We start from the raw sequence: 14,746 nt of genomic DNA on the forward strand, positions 1-14,746 counted from the left end.
GTGACCCTGCACAGCTGTGTGACCCAGCAGTAACCCCCCGCACAGCTGTGTTACCAAGCAGTGACCCTGCACAGCTGCGTGACCCAGCAATGACCCTGTACAGTTGTGTGACCCAGCAATGACCCTGCACAGCTGTGTGACCCAGCAGTAACCCTGCACAGCTGTGTGACCCAGCAGTGACCCTGCACAGCCGCGTGACCCAGCAATGACCCTGCTCAGCTGTGTGACCCAGCAGTGATTCTGTACAGCTGTGTGACCCAGCAGTGATCCTGTACAGCTGTGTGACCAGGCAGTGATCCTGTACAGCTGTGTGACCCAGCAATGACCCTGTACAGATGTGTGACCAGGCAGTGATCCTGTACAGCTGTGTGACCCAGCAATGACCCCGCACAGCTGTGTGACCCAGCAGTGATTCTGTACAGCTGTGTGACCCAGCAATGACCCTGTAAAGCTGTGTGACCCAGCAGTGATCCTGTACAGCTGTGTGAGACAGCAGTGATCCTGTCCAGCTGTGTGACCCAGCAATGACCCTGTACAGCTGTGTGACCCAGCAGTGATCCTGTACAGCTGTGTGACCCAGCAGTGATCCTGTACAGCTGTGTGACCCAGCAGTGATCCTGTACAGCTGTGTGACCCGGCAATGACCCTGTACAGCTGTGTGACCCAGCAGTGATCCTGTACAGCTGTGTGACCCGGCAGTGATCCTGTACAGCTGTGTGACCCGGCAGTGACCCTGTACAGCTGTGTGACCAGGCAGTGATCCTGTACAGCTGTGTGACTGAGCAATGACCCTGTACAGCTGTGTGACCCAGCAGTGATCCTGCACAGCTGTGTGACCCAGCAGTGATCCTGCACAGCTGTGTGACCCAGCAGTGACCCTGCACAGCTGTCTGACCCAGCAAAGACCCTGCAGAGCTGTATGATTTTGCTGTTTAGTAATAAGTGTATCTGGACATTGGCGTTCATTCTGAGAAAAATGAACAAACAGTAAAATTCGAAGCTGACCTTTGAGAAACCGTGTGGGGATCTCACAACAGGGAGCAGTGAAATGGCTAGCTTTAAAGTGTAACCTTACTGTGGTTTTTGGTAAATCTACGACAGTGAGTACAAGGGGTACTTTTGATTATATGTTTTTATTAAGATCTCTCTCTTCAATAAACTTTAATGATATAAAACAGAGGTACGAAGTTATCCTTGTTTGAGCGGTACGACAAGGCTATTTTCTGCGTCTGTCGATTAAGGTGTAAAGATGGCTTTTAGTAGAGTGATGTGCTCTTCCTGTTGGATGTGGGAGATTGGGGAGAGTTTCCAAGTTACTGATGATTACATCTGCAGGAAGTGTGTTGTTTGCGAATTCTATTGGATTGCATGGATTGGTGAGAGTGGCAGGTTGAGGAAATGAGGAATTTACAGGAGCGAGGGGTGTGGTGGATGGCAGCTTCAGGAAGGGAGAAAAACTGCACAGACAGTCCGGTAGATGGGTTAACTCCAGGAAAGGTAGGCAGATAGTGCAGGAGTCTCCTGTGGCTATTCTATCTCAAACAAGTATGTTGTTTTGGAAAATGTAGGAGGTGGTGGGCTCTCAGGGAAATGTAGCACCAAGTTTTTAGTAGTGAGACTGGCTCTAATGTAACAAGGTGGTATGTCTCCTTCAAAGTGATTTCTTGTAACTAAGAGGATTGATGTGGGCAGAGTGGTGGATGTGATCCAAATGGACTTCAGAAAGGCATTCAACAAGCTTCCGCATGGTAGACTGGTTAGCAAGGTTAGATCTCATCGAATACAGAGAGAACTAGCCATTTGGATATAGAACTGGCTCAAAGGTAGAAGACAGAGGGTGGTAGTGAAGGGTTGCTTTTCAGACTGGAGGCCTATGACCAGTGGAGTGCCACAAGGATCAATGCCTGGTTCATTGATTTTTATCATTTATATAAATGATTTGGATGTGAACACAGGAAGTATTGTTGGTATGTTTGCAGATGATGCCAAAATTGTAGGTGTTGCAGACAGCAACGAAGGTTATCTCAGAGTACTACAGGATCTTGGCGAGATGGGCCAGTGGACGAAGAGTGGCAAATAGAGGTTAATTTAAATAATGTGAGATGCTGTAGTTTGGAAAGGCAAAGCAGGCAGGGCTTATGTACTTAATGGTAAGGTTCTCGGGAGTGTTGCTGAACAAAGAGACCTTGAGGGCAAGTTCATAGTTCCTTGAAAGTGGAGTTGCAGGTAGATAGGATAGTGAAGAAGGCATTTAGTATGCTTTTCTTTATTGGTAAGAGCATTGAGTATAGGAGTTGGGAAGTCATGTTGTACAGGACATTGGCTCGGCCACTTTTGGAAGATTTTGTGCAATTCAGGTCTCCCTCCTCAAGGAAGGATGTTGTGAAATATGAAATGGTGTAGAAATGATTCACAAGGATGTTGCCAGGTTGGAGGGTTTGAGTTATAGGGAGAGGCTGAATAGGCTCGGGCTGTTTTCCCTGGAGTGTCGGAGGCTGAGGGGTGACCTCTTCGAGGTTTATAAAATCATGAGAGGCATGGATTAGGTAAATAGACAAGGCCTTTTCGCTGGGGTAGGGGAGCTCAGAACTGGGGAGCATAGGTTTAGGGTGAGAGGGGAAAGATATAATGGACGCCTAAAGGGGCAACATTTTCATGCAAAGGGGGGTACATGGATGGAATAAGCTGCCAGAGGAAGTGGTGGAGGCTGATATGGTTACAACATTTAAAATTCATCTGGACATGTGTATGAATAGGAAGGGTTTAGAGGGATATGGGCCATGTACAGGCAAAAGGCACTAGATATAGATGAATTGGATGGAATGGTCTATTTCCATGCTGTACATCCCTATGACTATGACTCATCTAAAAGCTGCAATTTTGACTTCCTGCTTCCTGATTAATCTTAAATCTTCCCAATTCTGACAAAACTCAGCAGGTCGGGGCGTATATGTGGGAGAGAAAACAGCGTTTACCTTTCGAGTCCCCTTCTTCAGAACGGGAACATTGAATAGGGAACTGGACCGATTCCTGAAGAAGCAGGGAATAGAGGGATATGGAGTGTGTGGAGGCAGAAACGTTTTAGTTCAGAAAGGTTTCATGCATCAATACAGGCTCGATGGGCCGAAGGGCCTGTTCCAGTAATGTACTGTTGTTTGTTAAAACACTAACTCTGCTTTCTCCCCAGGGATGCTGCCAGATGTGCTGAGTTTCTCCAGCAATTTCTGTTGTCGCTTCAGATGTGCAGCCTCCGCGGTTCTTTGTTTTATATGAGTAACTTGTGCTTTGTGAAAGAGGACAATGATTGAAGTATTATTACTGTTTAGAGGCCTTTTTGTAATGGAATTCTGTGTTTATTCACAGGTCAGCCTTTTGAAACTGCACAGATTATGTATTTGGCTGTGAGCAATATCGTCTGTTCCATCATATTTGGAGACCGTTTTGATTATAACAATGAAGTATTTATCCATCTCACAAACATGGTTAATGAGAACACGAGACTGATTGGAACAGCTCCAATACATGTAATTGTCGTTTTGTGGTATTGTACTCAGGCTGAGTGTTGAGGTCATTTGCAATTTGGTGTGTGTGACGGTTTCCACATCTGACTTGTTACAGGTTGAAGACTCTTGTTAACATTGTGTCTCAGTCATAAATGCTGATATGTGAGACAGGCTTACGTGAGCTAAATTGGAAAACTTTTGGTCAGAAAATAAACGTGGAAATCTATTTTAAAATAAAGCAAAGAACTGCAGCATTGCTGGCAATCAGAAAATGGTTGGGAAGTTGCTGGAAAGACCCAGGAGGTCTGGTAGTCTCTGAGAGAAAGTTTCAGGTCCAATGGCCCTCCTTCAGCACTGACAAAATTAACCTGGCCTGGCACTGAACGTGTTGTCACCGTAATGAGTTTTCTGAACTCATTTAGAATGAAGTGAGGCATTTTATAGAATCACAGAAAGATTCCCCGAAGTGGAATCATTCTCCCAGACTCTTGATATGGAGAGGGAGTGGGTGGGGTCGGTGTGTGGGGGGGGGAGGTGGGGTAATGCTTTCAAGAGATGTGATTCCCTCAGCTTCCCACATGAAGGAAAATGATGCAAGTGACATCAACCTGGGGGAGCCGGGTTCAAATCCTGCTGTAGTGGATGGCGGAATTTCAATTCGCTTTAACAATACAAATCTGGATTTAAGAGTATAATGATGAATATAATTGGCAAGAAAAGCCCAGCTGGTCCACTAATTTGGAGGAAATCTGCTGTCCTTACTTGGTCTGACCTGTATCTGAGTTTTGGAATCCATATGTAACAGATGATAGCTGATAGGTCACCCATTCTGGATGAGAGCTAAAGCATTCAAACTAAAGCTGTAAATTTGGAGGGTTTATGGGTTGGGGTGGGGGCACTGAGGAGAGGAGAGGAAGTGCGGTGTTGCCATGACAATCTCCTATCTCCCATGAAGCATCACTGAATATAAGTAGTTGCTGCACTGACCGTGGACGAGCGATCACTGGATCCTCCAAAGGCCTGATCCTTATGTTTTTGTTCCAATCCAGCTGTTCAACTCTTTCCCATCTCTGGGATTTCTGATTCCGAGCCGCAGGAAGATTATTCAAAATCTCGTGAAGGTGCATGAAATCATTGAAGATTTCTTCAAAGCTGCCAAAGAGACGTTGAGCGAGAACAGCATCCAGACACTCAGCGAGGCCTTAATTCTGAGGCATCAGCAGGTATAGTGACACACCTCTTCAGCACTAAGGGGAATCTCCCCAGATTTCAGACTCCACACCAGGACTTTGTGGGTTTTGATGGAGGAAGATTCTGTGTCAAACATCTGTTAAAATGTCGCTCAGTGCTGCCCCTCGTTTCTGGCTACAACTACGAATGTGTAGCTTCAAGCGCTCACTGTATCTGATTATTTATCTCATCGTAGTGCTCATGACATCACGTGGATGCTCAATGTGTCCAGAATATAGCATTGATGGTGTGTGAGCTTCAATCTTGCAAAAGTCAACACGGAAAGTCTCATGAGTAATATAACTGAGGAGAGGTCTTTCCTAATTTTACACATTATTTTCCCCGAACACTGCCCTTGAAATTACACCTGGATCTGTTGTTCAGTGCTTTTGGAGCCACACTATTCTCATTTTGACGAGGAAATCAATCTCTTTAATGAATTTAAACCCCACATTCATTAAGTCCTGCCCCTTCATCTCTGCTTAGCTGCCAGAGTGGATTGAAACCTAATGGTGAACTCAGACAGGAGTTCAGAGAATTGGAGGGTGATACAGCAGAGGGGAAGGTTGCTCGGCCCATCATATCGATAGCTGCTCCCTGGCAGAGCTATCCCACTCCCCTATTCTTTCTCCACTGCCTTGTCACTTTTTTCCCTTCAAGTTTATCCCCGACTCTCGTGTGAATGTAGCTTTGTGTCTGTGTCAGGAATTCCAGTCACTCAGCATCGCATTACAGTAGAGTGCTCCTTGTTGCCCCCTCCTACTGGACTTGTCCCTTGACCCACCCTGCTCCTGCAATCATCTCTCCTTACTTATCCAGTCAAACCCATTCATGATTTCCAACGGTTCTATCGAATCTCCCCTTGATCTTCTCCCCTTCAGTAAATCTGCCCTGCCCCAGCATTGACATTTTCCCAAAAGTGTGACACCAGAACTGGATGCAATATTCCAGCTGAGGCCTCACCAGATTTTTATATATATTTGTATATAAAACAGAATGGTGTGGGTTAACTTCCTGATGTACGTACTTATTCCAACAAAAGCTGTAAAGTTGCTTTAAAGGACTTCTCGACCTGTCCCTCCACCTTCAAATTGGTGAAATCTATTGCCTCCCCAAAGCCTGACCATGAGTGAGTGTATTTCTCCTCTCTCCACTTCCCATTTCCCTGCATTGTATTCCATCTGCCAAGTCTGTCATTGTCATCGTGACGTTCATGACCAGAGGCTGGAAGGATCACTATCCTCGGGCATACATACCCCTGTCCAGACATTTATGGAGCTGAATATTTTCCTGAAGGAGGCGACACACTCTCCTTTGTTTCATTTTATCTTGAAGGAGCTGGGAGGTGAAGATTTCGAGAGTAAGAAAAAGGATATCGTGGTTACAATCGCTGACCTGTTTGCTGCTGGCACAGAAACCACCGCCACTACCCTTTGCTGGGGACTTCTTCTGATGGTAAACTACCCAGAAATCCAGAGTAAGTAATCCTTCACTCTGTGTTTGTTAGTTTGGTAGTTGTGCCTAAATTGGCATCTGAATCTAATATAATATTGTTGCTTGTATAATTGTATCTTGTTGCTTGCAATGTATATAGATGGTTGGGAGGGGAATGCAGACATGGTCTGATTGATGCGTTTGTGGATGACACACAGTTCAGGGGTGCTGTGGATGGTGAGGAGGATTGTCAGAGGATACAGCAGGATAGAGATTGGTTGGAGAGTTGGGTGGAGAAATGGCAGATGGAGTTTAATCCAGACAAATGGAAGGTGATGCATTTCGGGAGATCGAATGCAGGAGGGAAGTACTGCACACAGTAAATGGCAGAAACCTTTGTAGCACCAACATACCGAGGCATTTGGTGTGCAGGGCCACAGTTCCCTGAAAGTGACAACACAAGTTGATAAGGAGGTCAAGAAGACATCTGGTTGTGCTTGCCTTCACTAGTCAGGGATAGAGGATGAATAATTAGCAAGTCATGTGGCAGTGGTGTGGTACTTTAGTGAGGCCACATTTGGAATATTGTGTACAGTTCTGGTTGCCACACTCCCAGAAGGATGTGGAGGCTTTGGAGAGGGTTCAGAAATGGTTGATAAGGATGTTGCCTGGTGTAGAGGGCATTAGCCATGAGGAGACAGTGGAAAAACTCAGTTGTTTTCACTATAATTTCAAAGGATGAGGGGTGACCTGATAGATGTTTACAAATTATGAGAGGCATGGATAGATGGAGTCCTTAATGACAGTTCCTGGGTGACATCAATTTAAGGTAAAAGGGGGTAAGTTTAACAAAAATATGAGAGCCAAATTTTTTTTACCCAGAGGGTGGTAAGTGCCTGGAGGAGGTGGTGGAGGTGGAGACAATAGTAACGTTTAAGAGACATCTTGACAATTGAGGAACAGGCAGGGAATAGAGGGATACTGACCACGTAGTGGCAAAAGGGTTTTAGTTAGAAAGGCATCACGTGTCAGCACAGTCTTGTTGGGCCGAAGGGCCTGTTCCTGGGCTCTACTCTCCTTTGTTTTGTTTTAGTCAGTCCTTTATGTTCCCTGAGGGAGGTTAGTTCCTGTCATGAGTGTCTTGGCACGTGGCATTTCATATCTACATCTGGTGCTCAAACCCACCCTCCCCTCAGGGTAAAATACTGACCCCTGTAAGAATCTGATTGAGAATAAGACAAGACATTGTCAGTCAGGAACCCAGTGACCATCAAGAGCAATACTGAAACAGCTCTGGGTCAGCACGATATTGGCCATCTCAATCAGAAACCCCTCCAATGGTTGGGATTAGAAAGAGCTGATCATTAGTGAGCCAGCAAGTGGAGTCTTCCTGAGCTTGAGCCCAAGGTGACACCTCTGGGCACAGAGGAGACAACTTTCATTGCAGGTTCCGGAATGATACCCAGGGTGACGTTCATAAAGACACAAAATCAATATTGACACATCTCATCAATCCACATTTTAAATTCTGTATTTGATTTCTGCCCTGGAATTGGAGCACAAAAACTTTATTAAACACCAGAGAAAGTGCTAGACCTGGGAGTGCAGGTTTGAAAGAGAGCAGAGCTATAACCTGTTGACAGTGTGGCACAGTCATACTCCTGCATCTACACACCAATCCCACTAGGTGGAGCCTTGCAGTCCAGCACTGAGCTCCATTCCTGGATCGATGTTCGGAGAATTATCAAATTTATCACAATTTTCCTGAGTTTAAGCCCAGGTGAACACACCAGTAGCTGCACAGTGAACACTCCAATCTTGTGGATCATTGTGGTCAAGGGGAACCAACAGCATGGAATGTGGAGACAGAGCATTGATAAGCCTCGAACAAGTTGTATCCAAGACCTCTCTCGCTCTCTGACAGAGAGACAAAGCCTCCCTCAGGGACATCGGGAATCCAACAGAATTGGCAGATCCTCTGTCAGTCTGATTCACTTGGGTAAATAATTACCTCACTGTCTGATTCCCAATTGGACTGAAGGCAAGAAGGCTTTATGTAGGTTGAGGTGAACAGTTATCCCAATAAACAGGTCACTGCAGAGGGGATAGGCCACTTGGATTGATTTGTTATACTTTCGATCTAGGTTGAGGGGGGAATACTCTGGGGGTGGCCCTAAAATGTCCCTCCTGGGATCATCCTGCCCCTGCCGAGTTTCCTGCCCAGCACTTTGTTTGTGGAAATTATGACACTCGACAAATCAGCACTTTCAATCGGTACCTTCTCAAGGGTAATAAATATGAATAATGGCATGGAATTATTTTAAATAGATTGTCAAATTGTCCTCAGTAGTGAACAATAAAAATTTACCTTGGAGGTTAGCACACAGTGGGTGTTATCACATCAGCTGTGTGTTTGGGGCAGTTTGATGTTTATGCCTGTCAGAGTTGATGAAGCAAAGTATTGAGAGGGGAATGTACTGGCAATGGAACTGATCGAGCCCATTCCGTGTCACTCAACAACACAAAGTTCTCCACTTCAGTTCAGTCTGCTGTAAACTGTTACCCTCCATCCAAAGATCTTTACCTTTTTGTCTGTTTCAGGGAAAGTTCAAGATGAAATTGATCGGGTGATAGGAGCTGGTCGATTCCCGAGGACAGAAGACCAGAGACACATGCCCTACACTGAGGCTGTGATTCACGAAATCCAGAGGTTTGCCAACATTGTCCCGAACCTTGCTCATTCGACAACCGAGGACACACATTTCAGAGGGTATTTCCTTCCAAAGGTATCAGAGATACAAGGCTTACTTTTCACAATTTCTGCCACTTGGAGCATTGTTCGAGACAAAAGAAACTGCAGAGACTGGAAACTAAAATAAACAAACAGGAGGCTGGAAGGACACAGCAAGTCAGGCAGCACCAGGAGGTGGGGAAGTGGGTGTTTTGGGTGTAACCCTTCTTCAGGACTGGGGGTGGGGGTGAGGGGATAGGGTGGGGGAGGGGGGGTCAGAGTGGTGAGGTAGGAATAGGTGAACACAGGGAGAGGGCACGATCTGGTTGGTCGATGGGAGGAATGTATCCAGTTGGTAGCCGGAAGGAAGGGTCGATCAGAGGAATGGAAGGGAGGGGGAGGGGCTGGGAAGGGAGTCAGGGGATGGAGAGGGAGGTTATTTGAAATTGGAGACCTCAACGATGAGTCCTCCTGGCCGTAGGCTGCCCATGCAGAAGATGAGGTGTTGTTCCTCCAACTTGTGGTCTGGCAATGGTAAAGGTTGAGGATGATCATATTGGAGAGGGAGTGGGAAGGGTTATTAAAATGGACAGTGACTGGGAGGTCAGGTCGGCCCCTGTGGGCCCGGCTGAGAGGTTCAGTGAACCGTTCCTTAAGTTTACATTTGGCCTCCCCAGTGTAGAGAAGACCACATTGGGAGGACCTGATACAGTAAACTAGGTTGGAAGTGAGGCAGGTGAACCCCTGTCTGACCTGGAAGGACTGTTTGGGGCCCTGGAGGGAGGTGAGGAAAGTGGTGTACCAGCAGGTTTTGCACCTTTTCCGGCTGCAGGGGAGGTACCATGGGTTGGATGTGGGGTGATGGGGAGATGTTGGTGGGAAAGTGGCACAAATCAAGGACTGTTGAAGGGAGCGTTTTTTTCCTGAGGGCAGAGAGGGGTGGGGAGGGGGAGATGATCTTGGGGTTGGGTCTAGTTGGAGTTGGCCAACCTGACCTCCCAACCACCGCCTATTTCAATTCCCCTTCCCATACCCTCTCTGACATGTCCATTATCCTCCGCCTCAACATTGAGCTCTCCAATTTCAAACAACCTCCCTTCCCAGACCCTCCCCCTCTCTTCCACTGCTCCCTGCCACCCGGCCCACTTCCTACCCAAAACCCTCCCCCACATCCCCCCCCACCTTTATCTGCAGCTCCCCTCACCCCCACCCCAGTCCTGAAGAAGGGTTCTACTTGGAACATTGTCACCATGGTAATAATATTATGGTACTTTCTGAATAAATACAGGAACTGAGTTAGAAGGGAAACAAATTAAAAGGGGAAATTTCAATGTTGAGAATTGCTAATAAAAAAGTCACATCGAAGGTTCCCATCACACAACCTCAATGGTGAAAAATGAGGCCATTTCTCCCATCTTATCTGTACTAGCTCTCTTTAGCATTTTGACAGAACCAAACGTCTGCCTTTCCCCCATAAGCCATTGGTCCTATTGAAATAATCATCAAGTGCTCTCCTGAATGCCTCATGTGACCCTGCCTTGACCATACTTCATTCCAAACCCAGTCACTAACTGTGGGAAGAGGTTTGATTTTAAATCTCACCTCACATTTGTATTTTTTAAAATGCGTCAAATCGCACCTCACACATGCTTTTTTTCAAAATGTGGTTAAAATGTGCCATCTGACTCTCAATCCTGTTACAAACACTTTGCACTCATCAATGAAAAGGGAAATATTATTGTTTTTTTTCTTTTCTTTCTTTTTTCTGTCGGGGAAGGGGATAGGGTGGCCAGTGACAAGTACTGCCCTTCACATCAAAGGGCAGTGCTGTGTGATCAAAACAGTGAAGGGGAGGGTAGGGACTAAATCAAAAAAGAGTTGGAGGGAGAAACAATGCACTCCACTCCCTGCGGCGCCCACCTCTCCCTGAACAACCCCAGAGTATTGGTCGACACCGCGTGCTCCTTCTCCAAGGACACCCGGGCTCTAACGTAACTGCGGAAGAGGGGCAGGTAACATTATTGTTAATGAATGAGAGGAGAGTGCTGATTGGTTGGCCAGTAGACTCTGATTAGCAGAGGTCAAAGCAAATGCACCAGTTAATGATGACTGGCGCTTAACTGCCAAGCTCTGTTTAAGTTTTAAACTGGGCAGGTTGACTATGATTGCCCTGAAGAGTGAACTGGATAAAGGCAGTCACCTATTTTATTGAATTGAACAGGCACAATCTATGTACGTGTTCCTTCTGTCAGCAAACAGCAGGGCCCTGTGCACTAATCTACCCAGCCTCCACTGCAGGTAATTATGTCCCACTGCAGGCCAAACAGCAATTTGGATTTTAGGAACTGAGTTTCTTTAATAGTGGGGAAGAGCCGTTACATTTGACAATAAGGTGGAGCCGGTTATAACCTGAGGTATCTAGTGAAACTAACAGGATCAGGGAGAAAACTGGGTTTTCCACATCCTGCATGACTCACTCTCCATTAAACACAGGCACAGTAACACATTCAGAACGACTTTCCGTGTTTTTCAGGGAACGTACGTTATTCTTTTATTGACCTCGGTGCTGTACGATAAAACCCAATGGGAAAAGCCCCACCAGTTTAACCCGGCTCACTTCCTGGATGCTGATGGGAATTTTGTGAAGAGAGACGCCTTCATGCCTTTCTCTGCAGGTAACCGGTTGTAAAAGGGGCCGTGTGTTCCGTTCCTAAAATATTCCCATTTCTGAAGTGAGGCAACTGACTGTGGAGAGCCAGCTCTGATTTGAACTGGGAGCAAGCTCCAAAATTTCACAATGGGTTGAGCTCCCCCATTTGGCTCTTACTTCATCCACGGTATGTGGGTGTCACTGGCTGGGCCCAGGATTTATTGCCCATTCCCAAGTCGCCCCTTAAGAAGGTGGTGGTGAGCTGGTGTCTTGACCCACTGCAGTTCATGCGCTGGAGACAAATGCTGTTACGGAGGGAACTCCACGATTCTGAGCCAGCGACACTGAAGGAATGGGGAGATGGAAAAGGCAGGCCAGTGGATGTGAAGAATGTGGGATGAGCCATTATCCTATTGAATGGCAGAACAGTCTCAAGGGGCCGAATGGTCTGCTCCAGTTCTTATTTCTCGTGGTCTTAAGGTCAGGATGGTGAGTGGCTCGGAGGGACTGTAGTGTTTCAAGAAGCCAGCTCACCACCACCTTCCCAATGGGACAAATCAGGAATGGGCAATAAGTGCTGGGCCCAGCCAGTGATGTTCATGTTCCATGAGTGAATAAGGAAAAGGGAAGTTAAATACGAAGGCTATGACCAGCAATGTCAACTAATTCAGCTCAGGAGGTGGCACAGGTCCTGCGATCCCATCGGGGTTTGGTGGGACCACACTCAGTCACAGTTTTGGTCTCTCCACCCAAGGAAGGGTAAAGTTACCTTAGAGAGAGTCACTGAGCTGACTCCTGGAACAGGGTCTTGGTGCTCTATTCCTTAAAGACATTGAAATAAGTATAATTCTTCAGGTCCTGGAGAGGGGATGTGTCATAGAGTCAAAGAGATGTACAGCATGGAAACAGACCCTTCGGTCCAACCCGTCCATGCCGACCAGGTATCCCAATCCAATCTCGTCCCACCTGCCAGCACCCGGCCCATATCCCTCTAAACCCTTCCTATTCATATACCCATCCAAATGCTTCTTAAATGTTGCAATTGTACCAGCCTCCACCACATCATCTGGCAGCTCATTCTATACACGCACCACACTCTGGGTGAAAAGGTTGCCCCTTAGGTCCCTTTTATATCTTTCCCCTCTCACCCTAAACCTATGCCCTCTAGTTCTGAACTCCCTGACCCCATGGAAAAGACTTTGCCTATTTCCCTTATCCATGCCCCTCATAAATTTGTAAACCTCTATAAGGTCACCCCTCAGCCTCCAACACTCCAGGGAAAACAGCCCCAGCCTGTTCAGCCTCTCCCTATAGCTCAAATCCTCCAACCCTGGCAACATCCTTGTAAATCTTTTCTGAGCCCTTTCAAGTTCCACAACATCTTTCATATAGGAAGGAGACCAGAATTGCACGCAATATTCCAACAGTGGCCTCACCAAGTCCTGTACAGCACCAACATGACCTCCCGACTCCTGTACTCAATACTCTGACCAATAAAGGAAAGCATAACAAACGCCTTCTTCACTATCCTATTTACCTGCGACTCCACTTTCAAGGAGTTATGAACCTGCACTCCAAGGTCTCTTTGTTCAGCAACATTCCTTAGGACCTTATTATTAAGTGTATAAGTCCTGCTAAGATTTGCTTTCCCAAAATGCAGCACCTCGCATTTATCTGAATTAAACTCCATCATTTCTGTTCAATGGACAGCCTCACAGTAAAGGAGTGTCCATTTCGGACGGGGAGAGGACAATGTTCTCTCACTCAGAGTGGGGTGTGTCTTTGGAATTCCCTGCCCTGAGGGTCTGTGGATGTTCAGTCATTGAGTAGATTCAGGACCAGGCTATTGGATCCGAACTAAATGGATAGGAATGGAGAAGGTTTGGGAGGGTGGGGTGGAGGGAGCAGATCAGCCAGGTTCTTATTGAATGAGCAAAGAGCATGAAGGGCCGAATGTATTCCCAGCAGTTCGAGTTCTGTCTGTACGGGGATAGAGAGACACACTGTGGGAATGAGATTTCTTGCAGTTGGTGACCATTGGGATGGTTTCAGCGATGGGGGTTTGGAAGATGGCGGTCTATGAACAGACTGTGTGTGTGTGTGTGTGTGTGTCTGTGTGTGTGAGTGGGTGGGTGTGTGTGGGGGAGTCAGTGTGGGTCTGAGTGTGTGTTGGTGTGTGTCTGTGTCTATGCGTGTTTGTGTGTGTCTGTGTGTGTATGTGTATGTCTGCGTGTGTGTATATGTGTGTGTATGTGTGTGTTTTTGTGTGTGTGTATATTGTGTGTATGTATGTGTGTGTCTGTGTGTGTATGTGTGTGTGTTTATGTATATGTGTGTGTGTGTCTGCCTGTTTGTGTGTGCGATTGTGTGTGTGTGTCTGTGTGTGTGTGGGTGAGGTACTGACCGTCCCCTGTTCTTTTTCAGGTCGGAGGGTGTGCGCTGGTGAGGCACTGGCTAAAGTGGAGCTTTTCCTGTTCTTCACCACCCTGCTGCAGAAGTTCCACTTCCAGGCCCCACCAGGCGTGACAGACCTGGACACCAGCCCGAGAATCGGCTTAGTGTCCAACCCGAAACCCCACCGGGTTTGTGCTGTGTCTCGCTGATGGGACCCAGCGACAGGCCCAGTCGGTCTTTCACTGCTGGCTTTATAAAGGTGGGAGCTGCAGCACAAAGTGTGAGGCAGCACCAGAACCGGATTCCCCTGTCTCTATGTGACGTGACACACAATCATTTACTCTTCGTACAAATCTATATCGTCCCACCTTCACTTCTGTAACGATAATGTTTCCAGGGAATCGGCTGAGAATGTTCTCCCATTACAAAAGGAGGCAGGCATTTCATTGAGGGTTTGAATGCTCTTTGCAAATTAACTCAGACCCCATTCCAAACCTGTCTGACTGATTCATTTTGAGGAGAATCCTTGCTTTTTGGAGCATTACATTCATTGAGTTATTTGAACTGATGCATTGCAATGACTGAATGATTAAACCATGTTCCCGAATCTTGCAATAATTCACATTTCTCTCTGAATTGTTTGTTTGGGAGGTTTCACACAGCCTAGTCAGACTGGTCGGTCTAGTTCCATACAAACCTAATTGTGCGAAAACTATCAGATTAAAATGAATAACTGAATGGTTTAACCATGTTCGCTATTAGAGTCGTGCAGTCATAGAGATGTACAGCACGGAAACAGGCCCT

At 46.6% G+C, this 14,746-nt stretch overlaps 1 protein-coding gene across 1 annotated transcript in view; it reads left to right on the plus strand.

Moving 5' to 3' along the window:
- The window catches only part of LOC148140859 (cytochrome P450 2K1-like), a 34,151-nt gene extending 19,629 nt beyond the window's left edge, over positions 1 to 14,522 (plus strand). The window contains exons 5-10 of the mRNA XM_087979622.1: positions 3,364 to 3,524; positions 4,553 to 4,726; positions 6,069 to 6,210; positions 8,769 to 8,953; positions 11,432 to 11,573; positions 13,973 to 14,522. Coding sequence (XP_087835748.1) covers positions 3,364 to 3,524; positions 4,553 to 4,726; positions 6,069 to 6,210; positions 8,769 to 8,953; positions 11,432 to 11,573; positions 13,973 to 14,151 — 983 coding nt within the window. The 3' untranslated portion in view covers positions 14,152 to 14,522. The remainder of the gene's footprint in view (positions 1 to 3,363; positions 3,525 to 4,552; positions 4,727 to 6,068; positions 6,211 to 8,768; positions 8,954 to 11,431; positions 11,574 to 13,972) is intronic.
- The last annotated feature ends 224 nt before the right edge of the window (positions 14,523 to 14,746 follow it).

Source organism: Chiloscyllium plagiosum, unplaced genomic scaffold (genome assembly GCF_037043375.1).
Source record: "Chiloscyllium plagiosum isolate Xiang-an unplaced genomic scaffold, Cpla_swu_hap1 HiC_scaffold_35, whole genome shotgun sequence".
NCBI classification, from domain to species: domain Eukaryota; kingdom Metazoa; phylum Chordata; class Chondrichthyes; order Orectolobiformes; family Hemiscylliidae; genus Chiloscyllium; species Chiloscyllium plagiosum.